Here is a 22,000-nt window from a genome sequence, read left to right on the forward strand (position 1 = left end):
CGCTTCTTCCTCTTCAACATCAGCAAAATTCGCCCTTTCCTCTCTGAGCACACCACCAGAACTCTCGTCCACGCTCTCATTACCTCTCGCCTTGATTACTGCAACTTACTCCTCACCGGCCTCCCACTCAGCCATCTATTCCCCCTTCAATCAGTTCAGTACGCTGCTGCACGTCTTATATTCCGCCAAAACCGATATACTCATATCACCCCTCTCCTCAAATCACTTCATTGGCTTCCAATCAGATATCGCATACAATTCAAGCTCCTCCTCCTTACCTACAAGTGCACTCAGTCTGCGGCTCCTCACTACCTCTCCACCCTCATCTCCCCCTATGTTCCCGCCCGTAACCTCCGCTCACAGGACAAAGCCCTTCTCTCAGTACCCTTCTCCACCACTGCCAACTCCAGGCTCCGCTCATTCTGCCTTGCTTCACCCTATGCCTGGAACAATCTTCCTTTACCCATACGCCATGCCCCCTCCCTACCCATCTTCAAATCTCTGCTTAAAACTCACCTCTTCTATGCTGCCTTCGGCGCCTAACCGCTCTAGATAGACAGAATGCCCCTATCTATCCACTCTATCAGATTAACTGTTCACTCGTCCTCTAGATTGTTCACTTGTCTTTAGATTGTTCTCTTGTCTTTTAGATTGTAAGCTCTTTGAGCAGGGACCGTCCTTCTATGTCTAAATTGTACAGCGCTGCGTAACCCTAGTAGCGCTTTAGAAATGCTAGTTAGTAGTAGTAGTAGTAGTAGTGTTTACTTGAAGTTTCCTCTTTGCATTTGCCTTAACTGAGAGCAAGGGGACAATGGGGGGTCAGCCGCCGATGGCCAGCGTTTTGTCCCCTGTGCAGCAAGTGTGGGACCGCTGCGCGACGAACTGCCCACAGATGACTGGGTTGATGAGTCCTTTGATTAGCACTGGTGAAGGAGCGTCGATGCTCTTGGACCTGGAAACAACTCCATCGTTCTCAAATCATTTAACCACCATGCCCAAAGGAGTGGAGGAGTGAGTTAGGAGTGTATGCTGAAACGGAAGTCGTTTACAGCTGAACCCGTTTTGGCGGTGCCACTCCTAAACCCGTAAGAGCTATCAGCTTGGAGTTTTTGGCTCCCGTGGAGGTTACATTGAATATCATCTGGAAGGCACGCCAGGACCTAACGGTGGCAGTAAATAATTTTGCTTCAGATATAATCTTATTAGTGAGCCACATGGATAATCTAATCAAATCCTTGGAGAATGAAAAATTGATACAGCAAATGAAGTTCAACAGGAATAGGAAACGGTTAAGATTTTGAAAATGTTAATAGACCAGAAAAATTTGAACAAAATGAATATTACAGATGATTAATATTGAGGTTGTTGTTTCCCAGAGTTCCGGGTATGACTCAAAGTTTTTTTTTCCTCTGAAATGATTCCTCTTAGTATATTAATTCAAAATGAGTGAAGCCTGTGAAACTGGGATTACCTTAATCAGTGGGAATTGGTTTAGAGATTCAAGTGTTTGTATTGTTAAATAATTTTTGGTTTTAAAAGAGAAAAAAATGAAATCAGGTGTATTATTTCCACTAATATTGGACAATAAGAAATGTTTCCAACGAAATTAATTGACTATACACCGTCTTGGGTTTGAAGAAGCCAACCACATAATCAATGTGGAATAATGATTTAGATAAATAATAACTGGGGATAATCAGGTTAATACCACGTTTTCTTTGTTTACTGTTTAATTGATCTCCTTGTCTTGTTTCACTCTCCCTATTTATTTTGTGGTCTAAGAAAGACAAAGATTGTATATAATCCATTTATCTAGTTGAGATTGTTTTCTTCTAATATTGTATTGTACAGTCATCTCTGTATTACTGTTTGCAAGTGACCCTTGTAAAATGAAAAATTATAAATGATTAGAAAAAAAATAAGCATCACAAACAAATAAGGGCAATAAAATATTGATATATATACTTTAAATGTTTCTCAAAGTCTCTCACCTTGTCTACTCCTGCACTTAGAATGAAGTTTCCTTTTTTGTTCCATTTTAATGCAAATATAGGTCCTTTATGTTGTCCCAATGTGCTAGCAAGATTACCTAGAAATGTATATTAAATAATTTTAGTTTAAAGAAAGTTTTGAAAATTATGTTAGAATAAATTAAATAAAAAAAAGTTTATTCACCATCTTTAGTCCATATCCTGGCATATCCATCATATGATCCTGTTGCTAGAAGAGTTCCTTCACTCTGTCATTAAAAGATACTTACTCTTACATAAACAGTTAAAGAACAGCAGTACAGTGTGAAGAAGTAAATTCTAGGTTCCAAACTCAGGGCATTTATAGTACAACTAAATCTAAATTAAATATAAAACAATTCACACTGCTGGATTCTCCTATGTTAATCTGGTCGTGAGCCCTTGAGCCCAGGCCGAGGCCTAGTATAGGGTTTTGGCCAAGGCCTAGGGTAGGCCGAACAGGCCCTACGCACCACCCCAGCCACCAAGCCCCGCACACAAACAACCAACTAGCACCACCAGAAAATGGGAGAGCATTCAGGCGGGCCTCACGGCCTATTGGAAACCCACTCACACAGAGTCCAAGCGTGCGGGCCTCATGGCCGAACAGGAACCGAGTCATACACTGGGAAGTGGAGAAAGAACAATGAGGGGTCCCCAAAGGGCCAGGAGCACCAGCAATGCACACAGCGCTAGCTAAGAACGCAAGGGAAAAGGGACTGACAGACGTTCCTATAGGAAATACAAGGCTGTGCCATCGGCAGTCAAGAATAAAGGAAGCCACACAAGAGAACACTGTAGGCTGTACCCTACAGCATACAAGGGAAAGTCACCCAAGAATACTCAATGCTAACCTCACAACATACAGAGATAAAGGGAACTGTAAAATAGGAATAAACAAGGCTGGCCACACAGCACACAGGGATACTGTGCCACACAGCACTCAAAGGTAAAGGGAATCCACACACAAGAATGCACCAGGCTGGCCTCACAACACACAATGGAAAAATGGAACTGCAATAAAGGGATACACAAGGCTATGCCACACAGCACACAAGGACAAGGGAATGGTAAGCAAACAGAGAATGTTGCTTAAACACACAGATCAAATAAGGAGCAGCGCTCACCAGAAACAGGAGACAGACACAGCAAAGAAGGAATAAAAGCAGGCAAAAGGAAAAGGCTGCTTCAAAACACAACCTGCCAGAATCAGGGCTTACACTGCAGACAAAGAGTTAACACAGAGGAAAGGGAAACTTAAACAAACTGGAATACAAGGGGCAAGCTTACCACAAACAATACACCACCAGCCAAGCAGAGAACAAACCCAGGTGCAGTGTAGTGAGGCAATCAAGCACAGGCTGGGAACACCCAGCACTCACACAGAATCTAGAGCCAGGAGGAGAGAACGCAAATCTCCAACATAAACACAGTGCACAAGCACAAACAGAGAGGGGAAAGCTAGCTTCAGCAGACAGCAATCAAACGCTAAAGCAAGGGTTGCAGGGAAAGGTAGGCTTAAGTAGATCAGGCTTCTGATCTCTGCAGCATCAGACATCAGCTCAGCCCCTGACAAGCCAATCAGGAGCGAGTTCCAAACATTCCCTTGTCTATCTAGCAGAATCTTAACATCCTATCAATGTACTTAGAGATGGAATTCCTTGCCTAAGCAATTACATCACATTGCTGAATATTTTATATTTTACAAATTGCTAAAAACACACCTAAGATTGTCAATGACAGAAGCAACCAATCCAACATATAATCTACAAGCTGCAACAATCATGACTCCATCACATACTATTCTGGTTATCACAATATTTTTCACAAAATGTGATTGTATAATTGATGTTATCTGGATGCAACACTACATGTTCTATGTAACTAAGACCGGTTACCAACTGCTTCTGTTACAATGTGAGCCACACTGAACTCAAACCTGTTTGGGATAATGTGGGATATAAATGTCAAATACAATAAATAAATAAAAGAAAATCTCAGGCCAAAAGGTCATACATGTGTGAAATCAAGACATCAACTCCATCTGTGCTCCACTGCAGTTTATTTACTCTGCTTCCAGCATTTGAAGTGGACAAGTGGACGTTGTTGTTGTTGCAATGTATAGAACTGTAATTTTAAATTCACTGAGTATTTTTTTTTAATTGAACAGTAGGGGTATAAAACTAAATGGCAAGGGAACTTGTTAATTCAGGATTGTAAGAATTATGAAGCATGGCATAACTACCAGAAGTATTTGCCAAAGGTCTTGCACCTCCTTCACATTTTAGACACGTCAGGAATTGGGGAAACGGTGAGCTTACTCCGAAAGGATGGAATTCACCTTACCAGGATGATTTACAATGGAGATTCAGCAGATTTTATACTACAATCTGGGGGGGGGGGGGGGGGGGGAGAGGGGGACAGTCACTCAGGAGTATATGGTTTAAAGTGAGGTATCTTTGAAGGACACTATCAACACAGGGAAGTTAGGGAATCCTGAGAGGTTGCAACAAAGATGAAAGATAGAAGCCCTTACAGGGAAGACAGAGTAAAGATTGCAAATTATCCCTGTCAACTTTTTTTTTTTAATTTAAAAGAGATCTTTATTAACTTTCAAACAGAAAAGTGCATGCACACAGTAGTAAACACATTGAAATATACAGCAAAAAATACCCTAACAAGTTTCTACAACAGCTTGCAACAATGGAGCTTGTAGTTCCAATAAAAAAAACACACAATTTGAAACGTCTGTACACAAATGCTAGAAGCCTAAAAACCAAAATGGAGGAGTTAGAGTAAAGTGCAGATATAACAGGAAGCTCAGAGGACCCAGTGGAAGGACAACCAATGGCATACTGTGTTACTAGGGTATAAATTATATAGAAATGACAGGGTGGGGGTGGGAAGCACTCTATGTTAAAGAAGGAATTTAATTTAACAACAACAAAAAATTCATCACAAAACTTGGAAGTCTTATTGATAGAAGGCAACCACACATGCATGGTGAGACACTGCTAGAAATTTTTACATTCATCTCGCTAGTCAGCATCTGAACCGGGTTCCGTCGGACAATGCCACACAGCAGTGAAAATACAACTGGCCTGCTTGTCCTCAGAGGATATTTTTTTCACTCAACAAATAGTTAAGCTATGAACTATTGCCAGAGGATGTGGTACGGTCTGGACAAGTTCCTGGAGGAAAAAATCAGTAAACTGCGCTGATCGGTCTGCTTTTATGTATAAACTTATGACATGCACATTAAGACAAAATAAATAAGGACAATGATTTACCAAATCTTATTTTCCAAAAGGCTATATAGAAATTTAATGGTATTATATTTAGTGGAAATAAATGACTTGCTGGTGAAAAGTGGAAAACTATTTTATTATGGAACTATGCAAACAGTCCAATATAGAGAGATGGAAAGAACAAGCAACGCATCTTCCCTTGTATCTTTAAATTACGTGAATAGATTCAAAAACATATGACCATCATGGCATAGATTTTTAGAAAAGCTATTTTACAACACTCACAGGATTTTATACATCTTAGTATAAGACTGCTGAGGAAGAAGGAGAGAATCTGGAAGAGTTGCGACACCTGAGGGCTTCCGTGCTGTACCTGCAAGATCTCCCCGAGTCTATCTTCTGGCCCCACTGATATCCGTGAAGGACCAGCATCGAGGATTAAAGCCCACAGCTCTGAGTTTGCAGGAGGAGGAAAGGACAGAGCCTGGAGTGAGCCATGACACCCCAGGGCTTCCGTGCTGTGCCTGCAAGGTTTCCCAAGGTCTATCTTCCCATCCCGCAGAAGTCATAAGTGTGGAACGGGCATCAGGGATTAAAACCCGCAGATCCCTGTGGCATGGCCAAAGGGGTGTGCCCTAAGGGGCACACTAGGCCCCTTGCGAGCCCCTCTGGAGCCCTAGTGGAACCTAGATATTTTATTCGTGGAGCTCCAGCCATCTCTCTTCTTTGGCGGTACATTTGTTTGATTTGGATTAATTCACATCATGGAGAAAAGAAAAGCAAAAGTTACCTAGTGGTGGGCACTTCTACTCCAGGCTCTACAGAAAAACATTTGGTGTCCCTGAATTGGTGTACTACTACTTTTCCTATGACTGCTGGCATGGACTCAGGTGCTTTGTTAAGTTCAGGGGAGAAGCATTCCCCTCAATCATCCATTCCTTCTCATCTACTCCCCATTGGGTGTTGTCCCAAGAAAGTATTTCCCTGGTAGGAAAGATTTGGTGTTGCAAAAATAAGAGCCACAGCCACCTTCATTTGTGCATGTGTTTTTTTTAAATGCTGTTGAATTTCCTAAGGAAACCCTAACAGAATATGTTGAGGCTTCACAAATATCCCTATATGGTGTATAGAAAGTGGTTAAGAGGACTGAAGCAATGCTAAAAAAAAGTCCTGTAGAACTCCTCTGATTTTTCTCTAGTTGTATGATCTGGACTCTTAAGATTCCACAATTTGATAGTTCTTTTAAGAAATCTGAATCTCAAATTGGGCTATTACAACAGGCATGACCATCTGGTATCGATAGCTTGTTATCTACACAGATATAGTAACATAGTAGATGACGGCAGAAAAAGACCTGCACGGTCCATCCAGTCTGCCCAACAAAATAAACTCATATGTGCTACTTTTTGTGTATACCTTACCTTGATTTGTACCTGTCTTTTTCAGGGCACAGACTGTATAAGTCTGCCCAGCACTACCCCCTTTTTGGAAAACAATAGAAAAGTTAAAAGACCAGCTTAGGATTATCAATTTGCGATTTTTGAATTTTCCTGTGTGTCCTTTACTGTCTGCAGAGATATTGGTTAGGAAATATTTAAAAGAATTGTTTTACCTTTTACTTAATACCGATACCATTGTTGTTATAAAATGTTACTATTTAACTAAGAAAGTTCTGAGGTAGGCCCAAGATGAGTAGTTACCTGATATATTATCCACTACAGGTAATGAGACGGATAATTTAACTGATTTTTAGAAACTTCCCAGGATGATATCGCTGCATTCCACTCTGTTTCTTTTTCTTCAAAACTGGATAAGGTTACAGTTATGAGAAATTACTTCAGAAAGAAAGATTTTTTTTGTTTTGTGGAGGGAAAGTGCAGATATTTGCAGATGTTTCTAGTGCAACTCAATTAAGGCATAAGAAATTTCTTCAGTCAAAGCAAGGGCTTTATGGGTCTTACTTTGAACCAAATCAGTTATAAAGACTTTTATTACATAGGGAAGTTAAAAAATATCATCATGAGTGGTGTGAATTAACATTGCCTTAAAGTAATCCAGGTATGATGTAACTAGTAGTCTTGATTTTCTTCATTGTTTATTTTTGTATTTAATTGTTCTCTCTGCTCTCATGATGTGGGCTGTATTATTTTCTTGAAACAGTGCTTGGTTATACTTGTTCTTTTTGATATTATAAATAAAAAGTATATGAATGCTATGATGCCTTGGTAGGAAACCTTTTTGGCTTGGCTCTTCAACCAGGCCTTTAATAGAAGAACTAACTTGTTAGTCTCACTCACACACACAAGGAGCAAAACGGGGTGCATATACTGCAGCAGGACATGTTCATCCACTTCTACCCTAGCTGAGAATATTTAACCATCTCTCTGACCTCATGTGCAACTTTTTTTTTAATTAGTCACCTTACTTTCTAAGTCCTCTTACTATCTTACCTATCTATGGGGCCCTGTTACTAAGCCACGTTAAGCATCTACACGCACCAAAATGGAGTTACCGCCCAACTACCGCGTGGCTTTTGCGGTATTTTCATTTTTGGCGCGCGCCTGATGAGCACATCTGAAAAATATTTTTTTATTTTCCAGCGCGCATAACGGACGCACGCAAAGTGGCATTTGGCACATGTAGGTCATTAACGCCCTGATTCTTTACCGCTAAGTCAATGGCTGGCGGTAAAGTCTCAGACCCAAAATGGACGCACAGCAATTTTGATTTTGTCGCACGCCCGTTTTCAGCAAAAAAAAAAAAAAAAAAAAGGGGGGGGGGGGGGGGGAATTATTTTGTAGGTGCACTGAAAAATAATTCTGCACATGCCCAAAACACGCGTCTACACTACCGCAGGCCATTCTTCAGCGCACCTTAGTAAAAGGACCCCTATTGTGTTCCATCTTTGCTTATACCCTACACTGTCAATTAAAATGTTCTATTATGTATTGTGTTGACATTGTAAGTTGTATACTATACCACACTTTCTATTATTTGAATAATTTTACTGCTGTAACTGTCTGTTGCTCATGTCTGATTTATTCTTACTGTACACCACCTTGAGTGAATTTCTTCAAAAAGGCAGTAAATAAATTCTAATAAATAAACAAATAAAATGTACTGTTTCCTGGCAGGATTTTGTATTAATGGAAAATAAAAACTGACTTTTCAGAAAAACATGCAAAGATTTTGTGTTCTAGAATATATCTGGATATCAGGGGAAAGCAATGTGCATATGTGTGAACTACTGTCTCTAGAGAGAAATATTTAGGGTAGCAATAAGGGGGCAAGCTAGGTAAGGGAACAGACAACCAAAGTGACACTTCTGCATATCATACCCACATCACAGTCCTCTCCCCTGCCTTTAAATAAATTCTAAAAGACACTACAAGAAAAGAACCCAAGGGTCTTCTATATATAAAGAATCACCCAGCTAGTTTTCAGCTAACAAGCAAAACCACCATTGTGACCGACTGCATTAATCCCCATATTCTTCTACACGTAAGTGAAGTCTGAATTCTATACAGGAACGAACAGAATTTAATATGTGTGAACCTCAGTTCTGTAGTGTACATACTAGGCCTGTACCAAATAGCATATTTTACTATTTAGCCAAATAGAAATAATGAAAAATATTATTTGGCCGACTACAAATACAAATAATGGGCATTGAGCTTTAATAATAAAAGAAGCTATGTGAAATCTGAGATCAAATGTTTATTTCAGTAGGACTTCGCCTAGTAAAGCCCCGGATTATTTGTATTCGAATTTAAAATCACTGTTCAGCCAAAACTGAATACAAATATTCGATATAGCCATAGCACATACCATATTTCCCTGCAAGGGAACTAGGACCTTTCTCCATTAACAGAGGACAATGCAGTCATACTTGGTAATTAGTTTCCATGTTGACCGACTGCTCGGAACAGCCCTCTCTAGTTTGACTGATTTCTATTATCCAATAGTGTTCATGGAATCTTCTCACCCTGAGGATATCAGCATACAGTTTACTTCAGTCTTTCATTCCATGCCAACAGATGTGCCTGCCCTCTCAATTAAATACAGAGATTGTGCTTCTCTAAAACATTTAAGTATCATGGACAGCAAGAACTGAAGGGCTGACCTGAAGGGCCTATCTCAGGTACTGGAAGGCTTATCAGTGGACAGCACTGTGTGTGCTTCAGACCCAGAGGGTCTCAGCATTAATGCAAAAGCTTCTCTGAGTTCCCCCATGAATGACACTCCTTGCTCTGGGAATCCTGTAAGTACAGAATGGGAGAAAGGAGGGACAGGGGAGTAGCAAATGGTCCTCAGAAACATCATGGTCAGAGCCAGCAACTACAGCTTTAAAAAAAAAAAAATAAAAACTTTCAGAGCTGCAGGACACAGCCACATCTATCTGGGAAACAAGATGCCATTATTTATTTTGTCAGTGTCTCTTATTTCCCTCATGACTCAGGGGTCTGTATAAGTGCTTTCTCCAAGTGTAATAATGTGTCACTGGTGGATGCTATAGATTCACATCACGGAACACCATCTCCCCATTCCATTCATAAGAATAGGCATACTGGGTCAAACCAATGGTCCATCTAGCCCAGTATCCTGTTTCCAACTGTGGCCAACTCAGGTCACAAGGACCACATAATACCAAATAGAAGCAAGATTTATGCTACCGATAATCAAGCAGTGGCTTTTCCATCTATCTAAATAGCAGCTTATGTACTTTTCCTCTAGGAACTTCTCCAAACCTTTTTTAAACACCAGATACACTAACAGCTGATAACACATCCTTTGGCAACGAGTTCCAGAGCTTAACTATTCGTTGAGTGAAAAAAATATTCCATCCTCTTCGTTTTAAAAATAGTACCATGTAACTTCCTTGAATGTCCCTAGTCTTTGTACTTTTTGAAACAGTAAATTAAGTTTATTCGTTCTACACCAATTAGTAAACCTCTATTATATCCCCCCTCAGCCATTTCTTTTCCAAGCTGAAGAATCCTAAGCCTGTCCTCATATGAGAAGAGTTCCATCCCCTTAATCATTTGGTTGCTCTTTTGAACCTTTTCTAATTCTGCTATCTTTAAGATACGTCAATCAATCACAATTGCACATCGAGCAATACAGAGGCATAATAATATTGTTTGTCTTTCCTAATAATGCCTAGCATTCTGTTTGCTTTTTTGGCCACTGCCATACACTGGACAGAAGATTGCAGCGTATTGTCCACGATGACACCTAGATTTTTTTCTTGAGTTCCGACTCCTAAAGTGGACCCTAGCATCAGGAAATAGGATTTGGATTATTCGTCCCAATGTGCATCAATTTGTACTTGTCCACATTAAACTCATGTGCCATTTGGATGTCCAGTCTTCCAAATTCCTAAGGTCTTCCTGCAATTTTTCACAATCCGCATGTGTTTTAACAACTGTGAATAATTTTGTGCCATCTCCAAATTTAATGACCTCACTTGTTCCCATTTCCAGATCATTAGTAAATATGTTAAATAGCACCGGTCCCAGTACATATCCCTGGAGAACTCCACTATTCACCCTCCTCCACTGAGAGAACTGACCATTTAACCCTATCCTCTTATCTATCCAACAACCAATTCATAATTCACAACAAAAGCAATGCCTCTTATCCCATGGGTTTTTAATTTTCTCAGGAGTTTCTCAAGAGGGACTTTTTCCAAATGTTTTCTGAAAATCTAGATACACTACATCAACCGGCTCACCTTTATCCACATGTTTATTCACGCATTCAAAGAAATGAAGCAAATTGGTGAAGCAAGACTTCCCTTGGCTGAACCCTAGAGCAGGTAAGAAAAAGAAGAAAAGCAATAAAAGTGACTTACTACAAAAGGTACCAAGCAAAGTGCCTTTATCTAAACTGTCTCACTGATTCCAATACAAGTAAAGCTGCTATTGTTTCTCACATAATTTCCTCAGGGTAATGTCCCCTATTCTTTCTGCCTCACAGGAGCAAAGTCTCACAGCTATTCTATAGACTACACAGGATGCTGCTGTTTTGTTGGTGCAGCTTTTTCAAAAGATCTTACAACAGCCCATGCTGCAAATTCCACCTGCTCTAGATCCTTCAAAGCTTCTGGACCATGAAGATTTCCCTTCCGAGAGTTTTCCTCAGCCTCATACTCCATCACCTGCACCAATTCTAATATCTCTTAAGTTGACCTTCATTGCAATTACAATGGCAGGCTTTTTTTTTTTTCCATGCAACTCCGTATCTTTTTCTTCAGACAAGAAGGTACCTCTCCGCCTGAGAACCAACCTCTGTGTATTTCTTCTCTTCCTGCTCAGCAAGATACCCTCCACACACCACTTACATAAAATTTATCCAAAATATACTTAAAGATCTTGCTCTTCAGGAATCCTTACAGCTATTGATACCACCAGTGGCCCTACAACAGTACACATTCTATTCAACCAATTTCCAAGAGACTAGATTCCAAGTCCAAAGTCCATCAGGCTCCAAGCCACAATAAGCCTCAGCTGCCTCACCAACCTGTGGTGCTCAAAGTCATTTTAAAAAGGTCCAAAGCTAACAAATCTAATGCACTATACCCTCTGAGTAAAGACCCTAAAATACAGGACACTGTTGCAAGAAAGGTATACTTGGGAGCAAGGATAGCTGCACACCAACTGCAAATACTTCATTATCATCACTCACAAGTCAACCAGATGCTCCTTGCCAAGGAGAATTTATTTGGATATAAAGTCAAGGATGCAGTTTCTCAAGTTAAAGACAATTAGTCTACCTCTGAGAGCTCATGACCACTCACTTTGATGCCTCAGCATCATAGGGAAGATCTACATTACTATAGTTAGTCATAATATTGAAAACGGTTATCAGCTTTATTCACATCACCTTTATTCACATCAACCACAATCTCGATCATCAACTCAAGCTTCTTTCCAGCATCAAAGAAAGGAAAGGAAATGGGATTTGATATTCTGCCTTTCTGTAGTTACAACCAGAGCAGTTTGCACATTATATACAGGTACTTATTTTATACCCGAGGCAATGGAGGGTTAAGTGACTTGCCGAAAGTCACAAGGAGATGCAGTGGGAATTGAGCCTCATTCCCCTGGTTCTCAGGCTGCTAAATTAACTGCTAGGCTAATCCTCTACTCCATGTGAAAGAAAAACACAATCTTCCTCAATAACTACTACTACTAAAAGCAACCCTAGTTTTTATATTTATCCAGCTTGATGCAACCTTCATTTTTTACGGGAGGCATGGCACAAAATAACCTCATACAAATGAGTCCTCAAAATTATCAATCAAGGTTACAAGATCAATTTCATTCATCTTCTCACCTTGCGTCCAGCCCCAAATGTACATCACCCACCCAGAAGAAATAATCATTACTCCATACACAAGCAAAAGAGTACCTCTCCTTAGGAACATGGAGGTTTTTATTCACGTAATTTCCTAATCACCCCAAAATCAGGAGATTAAATCCTGTTCTTGATCACCAAAAGTTAGATTTCTTTTCATTACAGACTATCCTCTCTTTCAAATCGAAACAATTGGCTAGCTTCCCTAGATCCCAAGGAACTCACATCCACATTCCTTATCCATCAGGACTACTGGAAATATCTTCAGTTCACATTTCAAAAATGCCAATATCAATGCAATACAAAGTTCCCCATTTCAGTCTTTCATCAGCAACTAGAGTATTTACAAAATGCCTAAGTCAGGTGGAATTATTGAAGTCAAGGCAATAATTGGAAAAGTGAAAATATATCCCCAATATAAATGCTGGAAAATTGAACAAATGTGCAAGTCAGAAATAATTTTGCCTGAAACTTCTATGGATTTCCGCTGTTATTAATGAAAATTGAAAAATATGCTGCCAGCCACAAATTCTAGGAGCCAGGGTATAACAATTATTTGCTGATTTGTTTTCTTGCTTTCCAACAAATCAAATGTTGGAAAGAATTTTGTAGAAGGGAAGTGGTTCTTTGTTTCTCACATGCAGCTACTCCTCTACCCTTTCAACCATTTCTATCCTTCTGAAACAGACTATAGCCTGGTATGTTCGTGTCCCATTCATGGGAATCATTGAACCATGTCTCTTTGATAGCAACAATATCTAAGTCTGCCGCTAACATAAGGGGATGCAGATCATGAACTTTGTCATTAAAACTGCGAACAATTGTGGTCATTGCTTTTCATCTACATTTCAATGGTGATTTTATTTTTTGTATAGTGGTTTGCTTAGTCTCCCCTTCTACTGTGTTGCTAAGAAGTGAATAGCTAAAATGGTTCTTTAAATTATTTTCCACTCGGATACCACACCTTTGCTTTTGCTACCTGAAGTAACATAGTAGATAATGGCAGATAAAGATCTATACGGTCCATCCAGTCTGCCCAACAAGATAAACTCATTTCATGCTATGATGTGATACTTCATATGTATGACCGATCTTGACTTGTCCTTGTCATTTTTAGGACACAGACCGTAGAAGTCTGCCTGGCACTGGCCTTGTTCTAAATTTCTGAAATTGTCAAAACCCATGAAAAGTTCCATTGCAGCCCATCCAAATTTATTCAGCCACAATCAGGCACAGACAGTGGAAGTCTTACCCAGCACTGGCTTTGCTTCCCTATTAGCGGTATTGCTACCTAATCTACTCTAAACTTCTTTGGATCCACTCCTTCCAAAGAGGATTCCTTTGTGTTTATCCCACGCATTTTTGAATTCCGTTACCATTTGCATCTCCACCACCTCCCGCGGAAGGGCATTCCAAGTATGTACCACACTCCTAATGAAAAAATACTTCCTGATATTATTCCCGAGTCAGCCAGCCCCCTTTCAACCTTAATTCATGTCCTCTAGTTCTACCAACTTCCTGTCTCTGGAAAATGTTTGTATGTGGATTTATACCTTTCAAATATCTGAACGTCTATCATATCATCCCGGTTTCTCCTTTCCTCCATGGTATACATGTTCAGGTCACCAAGTCTCCCCATATGTCTTGCTATGCAAACCTCGTACCATTTTTGTCGCTTTTCTCTGAACCGCTTCAAGTCTTTTTACAACCATAGCAAGATAAGGCCTCGGCCTCCAAAACTGAACACAATACTCCAAATGGGGCCTAACAACTTGTACAGGGGTATCAATATCTCATTTTTCCTGCTGATTATACACCTCTCTATGCAGCCTAGCATCCTTGTGGCTGCAGCCACTGCCTTGTCACATTGTTTTATCACCTTGAGCTCCTCAGACACCACCACCCCAGGTCCCTCTCCTGAGCCAAGTTTACCAATCTCTCCCCTCCTATCTAGTACATCTCTTTTAGAGTTCTGCATCCCAAGGGCACCACTCTTCACTTCTTGGCATTAAATTTTAACTCAAATACAACACGTGTGCTCTGATATTGTGATAAAACAAACTATTGATTTATTAATACATGAACATGTAACAATATATCCACTTTGGATTTCCAAAGCTCCCCCACCCCAATCTCTCTGCTCAAACACGGCCCCCATGCATCCAATTAAATCATTCAACCCCCAAGTACCACTGATTAGTAGATCCACTTTACCAAAAAGCTTATAACTGTACACTCTACAACATTAAACAGTAGTGAATCAAAAAATCATAATTCACTGTTCGAACTCATGAAAAGAATGTCTTTGCATTAAATCTCTTCAATGGTTCAAAGGGGAAGATAAATGCACCAATGTTTCAAGCCTTCAAAATTACAAAGATTTCAAAAATCTTTCCGATAATGTTGATTCGAAACAAGTTCAGCTTGCTCCGCTATAACTTCAGTTTTTTTCCGTGCTTGGCTGTGCGACTTGACTGAGGGAGAGACTCTGAGACCCATCCAAACCCTGCTGTTAAGCACAAGTCTTATTCATTCTCGTTCCTCAATGCGAGACCGCATTTCGGTGATCCTTCATGAGGAGGAACTTATTCTCGAAACCTACAACATTAATCAAACCATTTCTAAATTCTCACATATCACAATAAACCCATGGTTAATTCAATTGATACTATATTTTATGGCTGCTTACCTTCAAAGACTGCATTCTAAGCGGGGCGTCCCAGGCACCGCCCCTAAGCGTCACTGACTCTCTAACGTGCGTGCAGAGTTTAAATACCCACACAGCACCACCCATCATATGATCTCCTCCCCTAAATCCATTCTACTTCAAGATTGAGTCCCCTAGGGGCCACCGTACCCCATGTAAAATTGAAACATTGCTCCATGCTAAATAATTGGGCACTAACATCACCTCCTCTTTTCATTGGGGGGGGGGGGGGGGGGATTGAGCTAACACTAAACATTTTAAATCCTCCAATGTGTGTCCCTGATCGATCCAATGGGCTACCAATGGTGCCTCTCTTTTCCGAATTCGAAGATTATTAGTATGTTCAGCAAGCCTATGTTGTCTCTTAGTGTGACCAATGTAATATAATTGACATGGACAAAATATACAATAAACTACATGCTCACTTTTACACGAAGTGTTGGCTTTCAAATAAAATTTGCGTGTGGATCCTGGAATAGTAATCCATTTTGTAGTGACAGAATACTTGCAATATTATTTTATTGCATTTGTATCCCACATTCCCTCACCTATTTGCAGGCTCAGTGTGGCTTACATAGATCTGTCAACATTGTCATAACAGGATATCAGATACAGTTAGTAATGTGTAGCGATTAAGGATGGGAAGAGGGAAGAAGGAAGAGAGTTGTTAGTGTAGTTATAGAAGGTGGGCGTTCATTATTGAATGGGTTGGTGAGGTGACTTAGTGAGGTTATAGGTTCTCATTGTAGGCCTTGTTGAAGAAGAATGTTTTCACACGGCGCATGACCCCCATCAAATCCTTCAGGGCTTGATCTTTTAAGTAACTCACCCAAGTTAGCCCTTTGTAATTTTGAAGGCTTGAAACATTGGTGCATTTATCTTCCCCTTTGAACCATTGAAGAGATTTAATGCAAAGACATTCTTTTCACGAGTTCGAACAGTGAATTATGATTTTTTGATTCACTACTGTTTGATGTTGTAGATTGTACTGTTATAAGCTTTTTGGTAATGTGGATCTACTAATCAGTGGTACTTGGGGGTTGAATGATTTAATTGGGTGCGTGGGGGCGCGCGTGCCCGAGCGGCTGCGAGATTGGGGTGGGGGAGCTTTGGAAATCCAAAGTGGATATATTGTTACATGTTCATGTATTAATAAATCAATAGTTTGTTGTTTTATTACAATATCAGAGCACACGTGTTGTATTTAATTTAAAATCTTGTTCTCTGATTTGAGGCATTATTCCCTTGAGATAATAGGTTAACTGCCAAACCCTTGACCATTCTTTCAGTGTTTGGAGATCCCTTCTCATGGTTTCTACTCCCTCCTGGGTATCCACTCTATTGGTTACCTTTCTGTCATCCGAATAAAAGCAAACCTTTCCTTCTAACCCTTCAACAATGTCTCTCAGAAACATATTAAACAGAATCAGCCCCAGCACTGATCCCTGAGGCACTCCACTACTCACTTTCCTTTTCTCTGAGCGGATTCCATTTACCATCACCCTATGTCCCCTACCGGTTAACCAGTTTCAAATCCAGTTCACCACTTTAGGTCATACGTTCAGCCCTCATAGCTTATGATTCTTTTATAAGCCACCCCCACCTTTTAATTTAAATGCCTAGAAATTTCTCACCAAGAATTCTCTTTTCTCCTATAGTAAGATGCAGCCCATTATTATAGTATGGTCTTATTTTTCCATCAACTGTCCCAGCCTTCTATGTATCTAAAAACCTTCTTGTTGACATCAGACTCTGAGCCACCTATTCAAGTTCTCCACATTATGTAATATTTCCTCTCCCTTTCCATAGGTAGGCAGTATTTCAGAAAAAGCAAAGTCCATGCCAAAGACTAACTCCTCCCCCAGCTTCTAAAAAGCTTTCTGCACTACAAGCATGCTATTAGCTAGATCATTTGTCCCCAGGTGGATTACATCATCAGTGTTAAGAGTCCTTAGTTTCTTCTCTGATCACAATCAGTATTTAGTTGGTATTCCTAGTAGCGGAGGATGGCATTTCATTTTTTGGGCCATTTAAACTGTACTCCAAAATTAATGCCTCTGGCAGCAGCAATTTTCTGTTTTGAGCTTTTCTGTCATTGCTTTTGGGATGTCTTATTTTGAGCTACCTTCATGATCTCTGGTTCCACCTCAGTTCTTATCATGATCATCACAATGCTCCAGAGCAGCGAAAGAATTACACAGGGGCAACAACTGTGAGAGTGGATGCTTCTGTGCCTTTTGTCATAATCTACTTGATCCAACTGTTACCCCCATCTATTCCTGGGTGGTTTTTTTCTTGGATATAGTGATAGTAAATTGGTATGATGTTGTGTAGTCCTGGAAGCTACTTTTATTGCATCAAATTCCTGCAGTTTGTTGAGCTCCTCTTCATAATAGCAACCTGAAACAGATAAGGCAAGCCCTAAAGCCTCTAGATGGTGTGCTTAGGACTAATGCACCACAGTTATTACATTGAATAAAGGTCATGGTGATTGGTTGGAATGGATATGAACAGATGTACTTGAGTATTGTGAATATTTATTGGGTTATCTATATACGAGTAGCAAATTTAGGGAGGGGTGGGTGTGTGTCGAGTGGAGTAGGGTGGTGGGACTATAACTCTCACAGTGATGCAGCAAGTAACACTATTAAAAATGTTCCCTAGGAGGGGCAAGCAATGAGACAATTTATTCTGCTAGAATCTAAATTCCCTCCTTTAGATACAAATATTCACAATAAATACAGTTGTTTCTTTAATGCAGTCTCTAACTACAAAGCTACTTTCTTACCTAGGACTGGCAATGGAAAAAATAAACTTTGCAGAGTTTCTCCACAATTCAGTAGCCAAAAGTTAGGAAAATTCAACAAGAGGTAGAAGTGTGAAAGGAAACAAAGTTTCAAATGCCTACAATCGCTCCCCATGGTTCTTCCCCAGAATACAAATTTAAGTGTGGAGGATGTAAAACTGAGAAAATGGTGAAAATCTTACCTAGATGAAGTCAGGATCAACTGTAAGAAAACATATGGCAATCTACCACCAGGGCCTTAACAATAGCCAAAAAACAATACTTAAGAACATAAGAGTAGCCATACTGGGTCAGACCAATGGTTCATCTAGCCCATTTTCCTGTTTCGAAACAGAGGCCAAGCCAGGTCACAAGTACCTGGAAGAAATCCAATTATTAGCAACATTCCATGCTACCAATCCTGGGGCAAGCAGCTGTTTCCCCCTCTCTGTCTCAATAGTGAACTATGGACTTCTCTCAACACAGTGGAACAAGCTGCAAATTCAACCATGTATCTATTCAAAATAGTAAAGTTTACTGCAAACCGCACAACAGAATCAGCCTTCCTAATCATAACTAACCAACAATGATTTTGCCACATACTTAGCCAATAAAATTGAAGGTCTCCAAGACCTACAAGACAGTTTCATCAAGCGTCCCATGAACTAAGGAGAAATTAGGACTTACCTGCTAATTCTGTTTCCTTTAGGCCCTCCAGACTGGTCCAGATGCTTGGGTTATACATGCCTACCAGCATATGGAGACCGAGAACACCTAAGCTTGTAACTGTATAATAGTCCCACGGAGCTCTTACCCAGCCAGTATGTCACTCACAATGCAGAAGGCAAAAGAACCATATCCCTTCACTTGTTTCAACAAAGCCACAAACAGCCTTATGTGTTAGGCAGCACCCCTAGAATCTGACTTAGTTCAGTAGCCTCTACTTTAAAAAAAAAAAAAAAAAATACCCACAGCAACAAGCAAAACCAAAAAGGAACTATTTACAAATGTCCAGCTGAAACAAAATCCTCCACGATCTGCATGTTTCCAACAAGCTTTTGCGTCCTTTGATGAAAAGCTGAAAGGGTGGGATCTGGACTGATCTGAAGGACCTAAAGGAAAGAAAATTAGCAGGTAAGCCTTAATTTCTCCTTCGTAAGCAGCCCTCCAGACCAATCCGGATGCTTGGAAAGCACCAAATCAGTAAATACTAAAGGTGTGACTCTAAAAGACCAAAACTCCCAGTGACAAAAGCTGCATCCTGTTTGGCCTGCATATCCAGCTGATAATAATTTGTGAAGGAATGCAAGGAAGACCATTTCACCGCTCAGAATCAGATTAGTCTCTACCCAAGATGCGGCCATGTCCTGTGCCAAAGCAATGGCTACCAAGAAAACCATTTTCAAGGTAAGGTTCTTTAAAGTACAGTCAGCCAGGAGTTCAAAAGGTGAGGCTACTAAGGCCAAAACAACTAGGTTTCAAATCCCATGGGAAAACCAACGGACGAAAGGCAGCCAAATAAGTTTGACACCCCTTAGAAAACAGACAACATCCAGCAAAGAAGTTATAGACTTTCCCTTAATCGAACCATGGAAGGCTGACACATACCGCCACTTGAACCTTCAAGGAAGCTAATGCCAAACCTTTATCCAAACCATCCTGAAGGAAGCACAAACATTCCATGTGGGATTCCTGCAATGGAAGGACCCCTTTCTGTTGACACCAGTCCTCAAAATACACGCCAAACTCACATGTAGGTTAGGGAAGCAAACATCTCTCATGACTGCAACACGATATCGATCAAAACCGATCAGTAACCAAATCACTCGCAACCTAGCCCTCTCAAGAGCCAGGCCGTAAGAGAACAGACGGGTCCAGCAGGCTGACCGGACCCTGCCTCAGACCTTCCATTCTCTGAAACCTGAGAGGAACACCCATAATCAATCTCCGTATCATTGTCCATGAGGCCAATATGACACCACCAGAATGACTATGACCTGAACTACTCAATCTACCATTGGTCAGAAAGGAAGTACATACAGGAGACCTTGGGATGACCAAGGCTGCACCAGGACATTGATAATCTGGGACAACGCTTCCCTTCTTCAGCTGAAAAAAAAATGGGGAACCTGCACACTGCCCACTGTCATCATGAGTTTCATCATCGGTTGACCCCAGGTGTGAACAAGCCTCACAAAGACCTCCTGACTGAGGCTCCACTCTGTGGGATCCAAAATATTCCTGCTTAGAAAGTTCGCCTGGACGTTCTCCGTCCCTCTGACATGGGCCGCTGAGAGAACAGATGTACCTCTGCCCGTGCCAGAAATATCAAGGTTTGCAGAGCCACCCGACTGTTTTTGGAGACTCCCTGGTGATTTATATAGGCCACTGCTGTCGCATTGTTGGAAAGCACTCTTGCCAGCTTGCCTTCCAGAATTTGCTGAAAGGACTCCCAAGGGGCAACAAACTATCCGAGTCTCCAACCTGTTGATTGACCACTGAGTTTCCACTACTGCCCCTGTGCCATTTGCCCTACAAAGTGAGCTCCCCAACCTAGCAGACTGGCATTCGTCATCACCACTGTGGTGCCTTCAGACTCATGCCCTGTGACAAATTGACCACTGCCTTTCCGCAAAGAAAATGCGCCTACAGTCCCTGATTCTGGGAAGATTACCTTGATAAGAGGGCCTGCTGCAGAGGATGCATATGTGCCATTACCCACTGCACCACTTCCACCAAACCTGCCATTAACCGTAATAACTGCAGATAGTCTTTGGCCTTGACGCTTTTGAAGCCAAGAGGTTGTGCACATGGTTCTGGAACCTGCCAAGCCTCTCCAGAAGAAGAAACACCCTGCCTATCTGAGTGTTGAACTAAGACATTTGAAAGACAAACAAAACAAGATGACTCGAGAGGGTTCACTATCCATCCAAGGTATTCCAGCACGCTCACCATCCGAGCAGTGACCCGCTCGCTTTCCTGATGGAACTTGGCTGAAATGAACCAGACTTCGAGAAAGGGATGCACTAGAATGCCCTCCTTGCCTAATGCTGCTGCCACTACTACCATCACTTTGGAAAACACTCGTGGGACCATGGCCAAAACAAAAGGCAGGGCACAAGACTGAAAATGCTGTCCTAACATAGGAATCACTGGTGAGCCCTTCAAATGGGAATGTGAAGATGCACTTCCATGAGATCCAGTAAGAAACATTCCACTCTGAACTGCCACAATAAGCGATCTCAAAGTCGCCATGCAAAAACTGGGCACACAATGCCCTGTTTACATGCTTGAGGTCCAAAATAGGCTGAAAGCACCCTCCTTGTTTGGGAACCATAAAATAAATGGAGCAGGTGCCTAAACTGTGCTCTTCAAGGGACAGGACCTACCGCCTGAAGTAACAGAAGCCTCTGCAGAGTGTCTCTTACCACCCTTGACTTCCAGTGAGAACAGGAAGACTGTAGAAAAAGATCTGTGAGTGTATGTTCAAACTCCAGGGCATAACTGTCTTGAATAACTTCAAGAACTCACAGATCTGAAATATCAGGATCCACCTCTAGTAAAACTTTGCAAGACAGCTGCATAACGCTACCAGAGAGCAAACCTTGACAACTTCATTGCAAAACTTGGCCTTGAACAGAGGAGAAGGAAGAGGTTTCCCGACCTCCAAGAAGACCGGAGTCCTCTGGAAGAAACCCCAGCTATACTGACCTCCCAGAATACTCTCCAGTCAGTAATGGTGAACCTCCCTAAATCTGACCCGATCCGAATTCCCTTTGCCCAGCCTTTGGGCTTATCCTCTGACAAAGGGGGAACCTTAGCTTCTCCCAAAACTTTTAACAGCTTATCCAGTTCCTCCCCAAACACCATGGAGCCATGGAAAGGGAGACAG

The 22,000-nt window shown here is 41.1% G+C and overlaps 1 protein-coding gene across 1 annotated transcript in view; it reads right to left on the minus strand.

Moving 5' to 3' along the window:
• TBL1XR1 (transducin beta like 1 X-linked receptor 1) overlaps positions 1-22,000 on the minus strand; it is a 405,824-nt gene that overhangs the window by 103,486 nt on the left and 280,338 nt on the right. Inside the window, 2 exon segments of the mRNA XM_030216860.1 lie at positions 1,992-2,089; positions 2,176-2,239. Of these exon segments, the coding sequence (XP_030072720.1) occupies positions 1,992-2,089; positions 2,176-2,239 (162 nt within the window).

This window comes from Microcaecilia unicolor, chromosome 10 (assembly GCF_901765095.1).
Source record: "Microcaecilia unicolor chromosome 10, aMicUni1.1, whole genome shotgun sequence".
In the NCBI taxonomy this organism is placed as follows: Eukaryota; Metazoa; Chordata; class Amphibia; order Gymnophiona; family Siphonopidae; genus Microcaecilia; species Microcaecilia unicolor.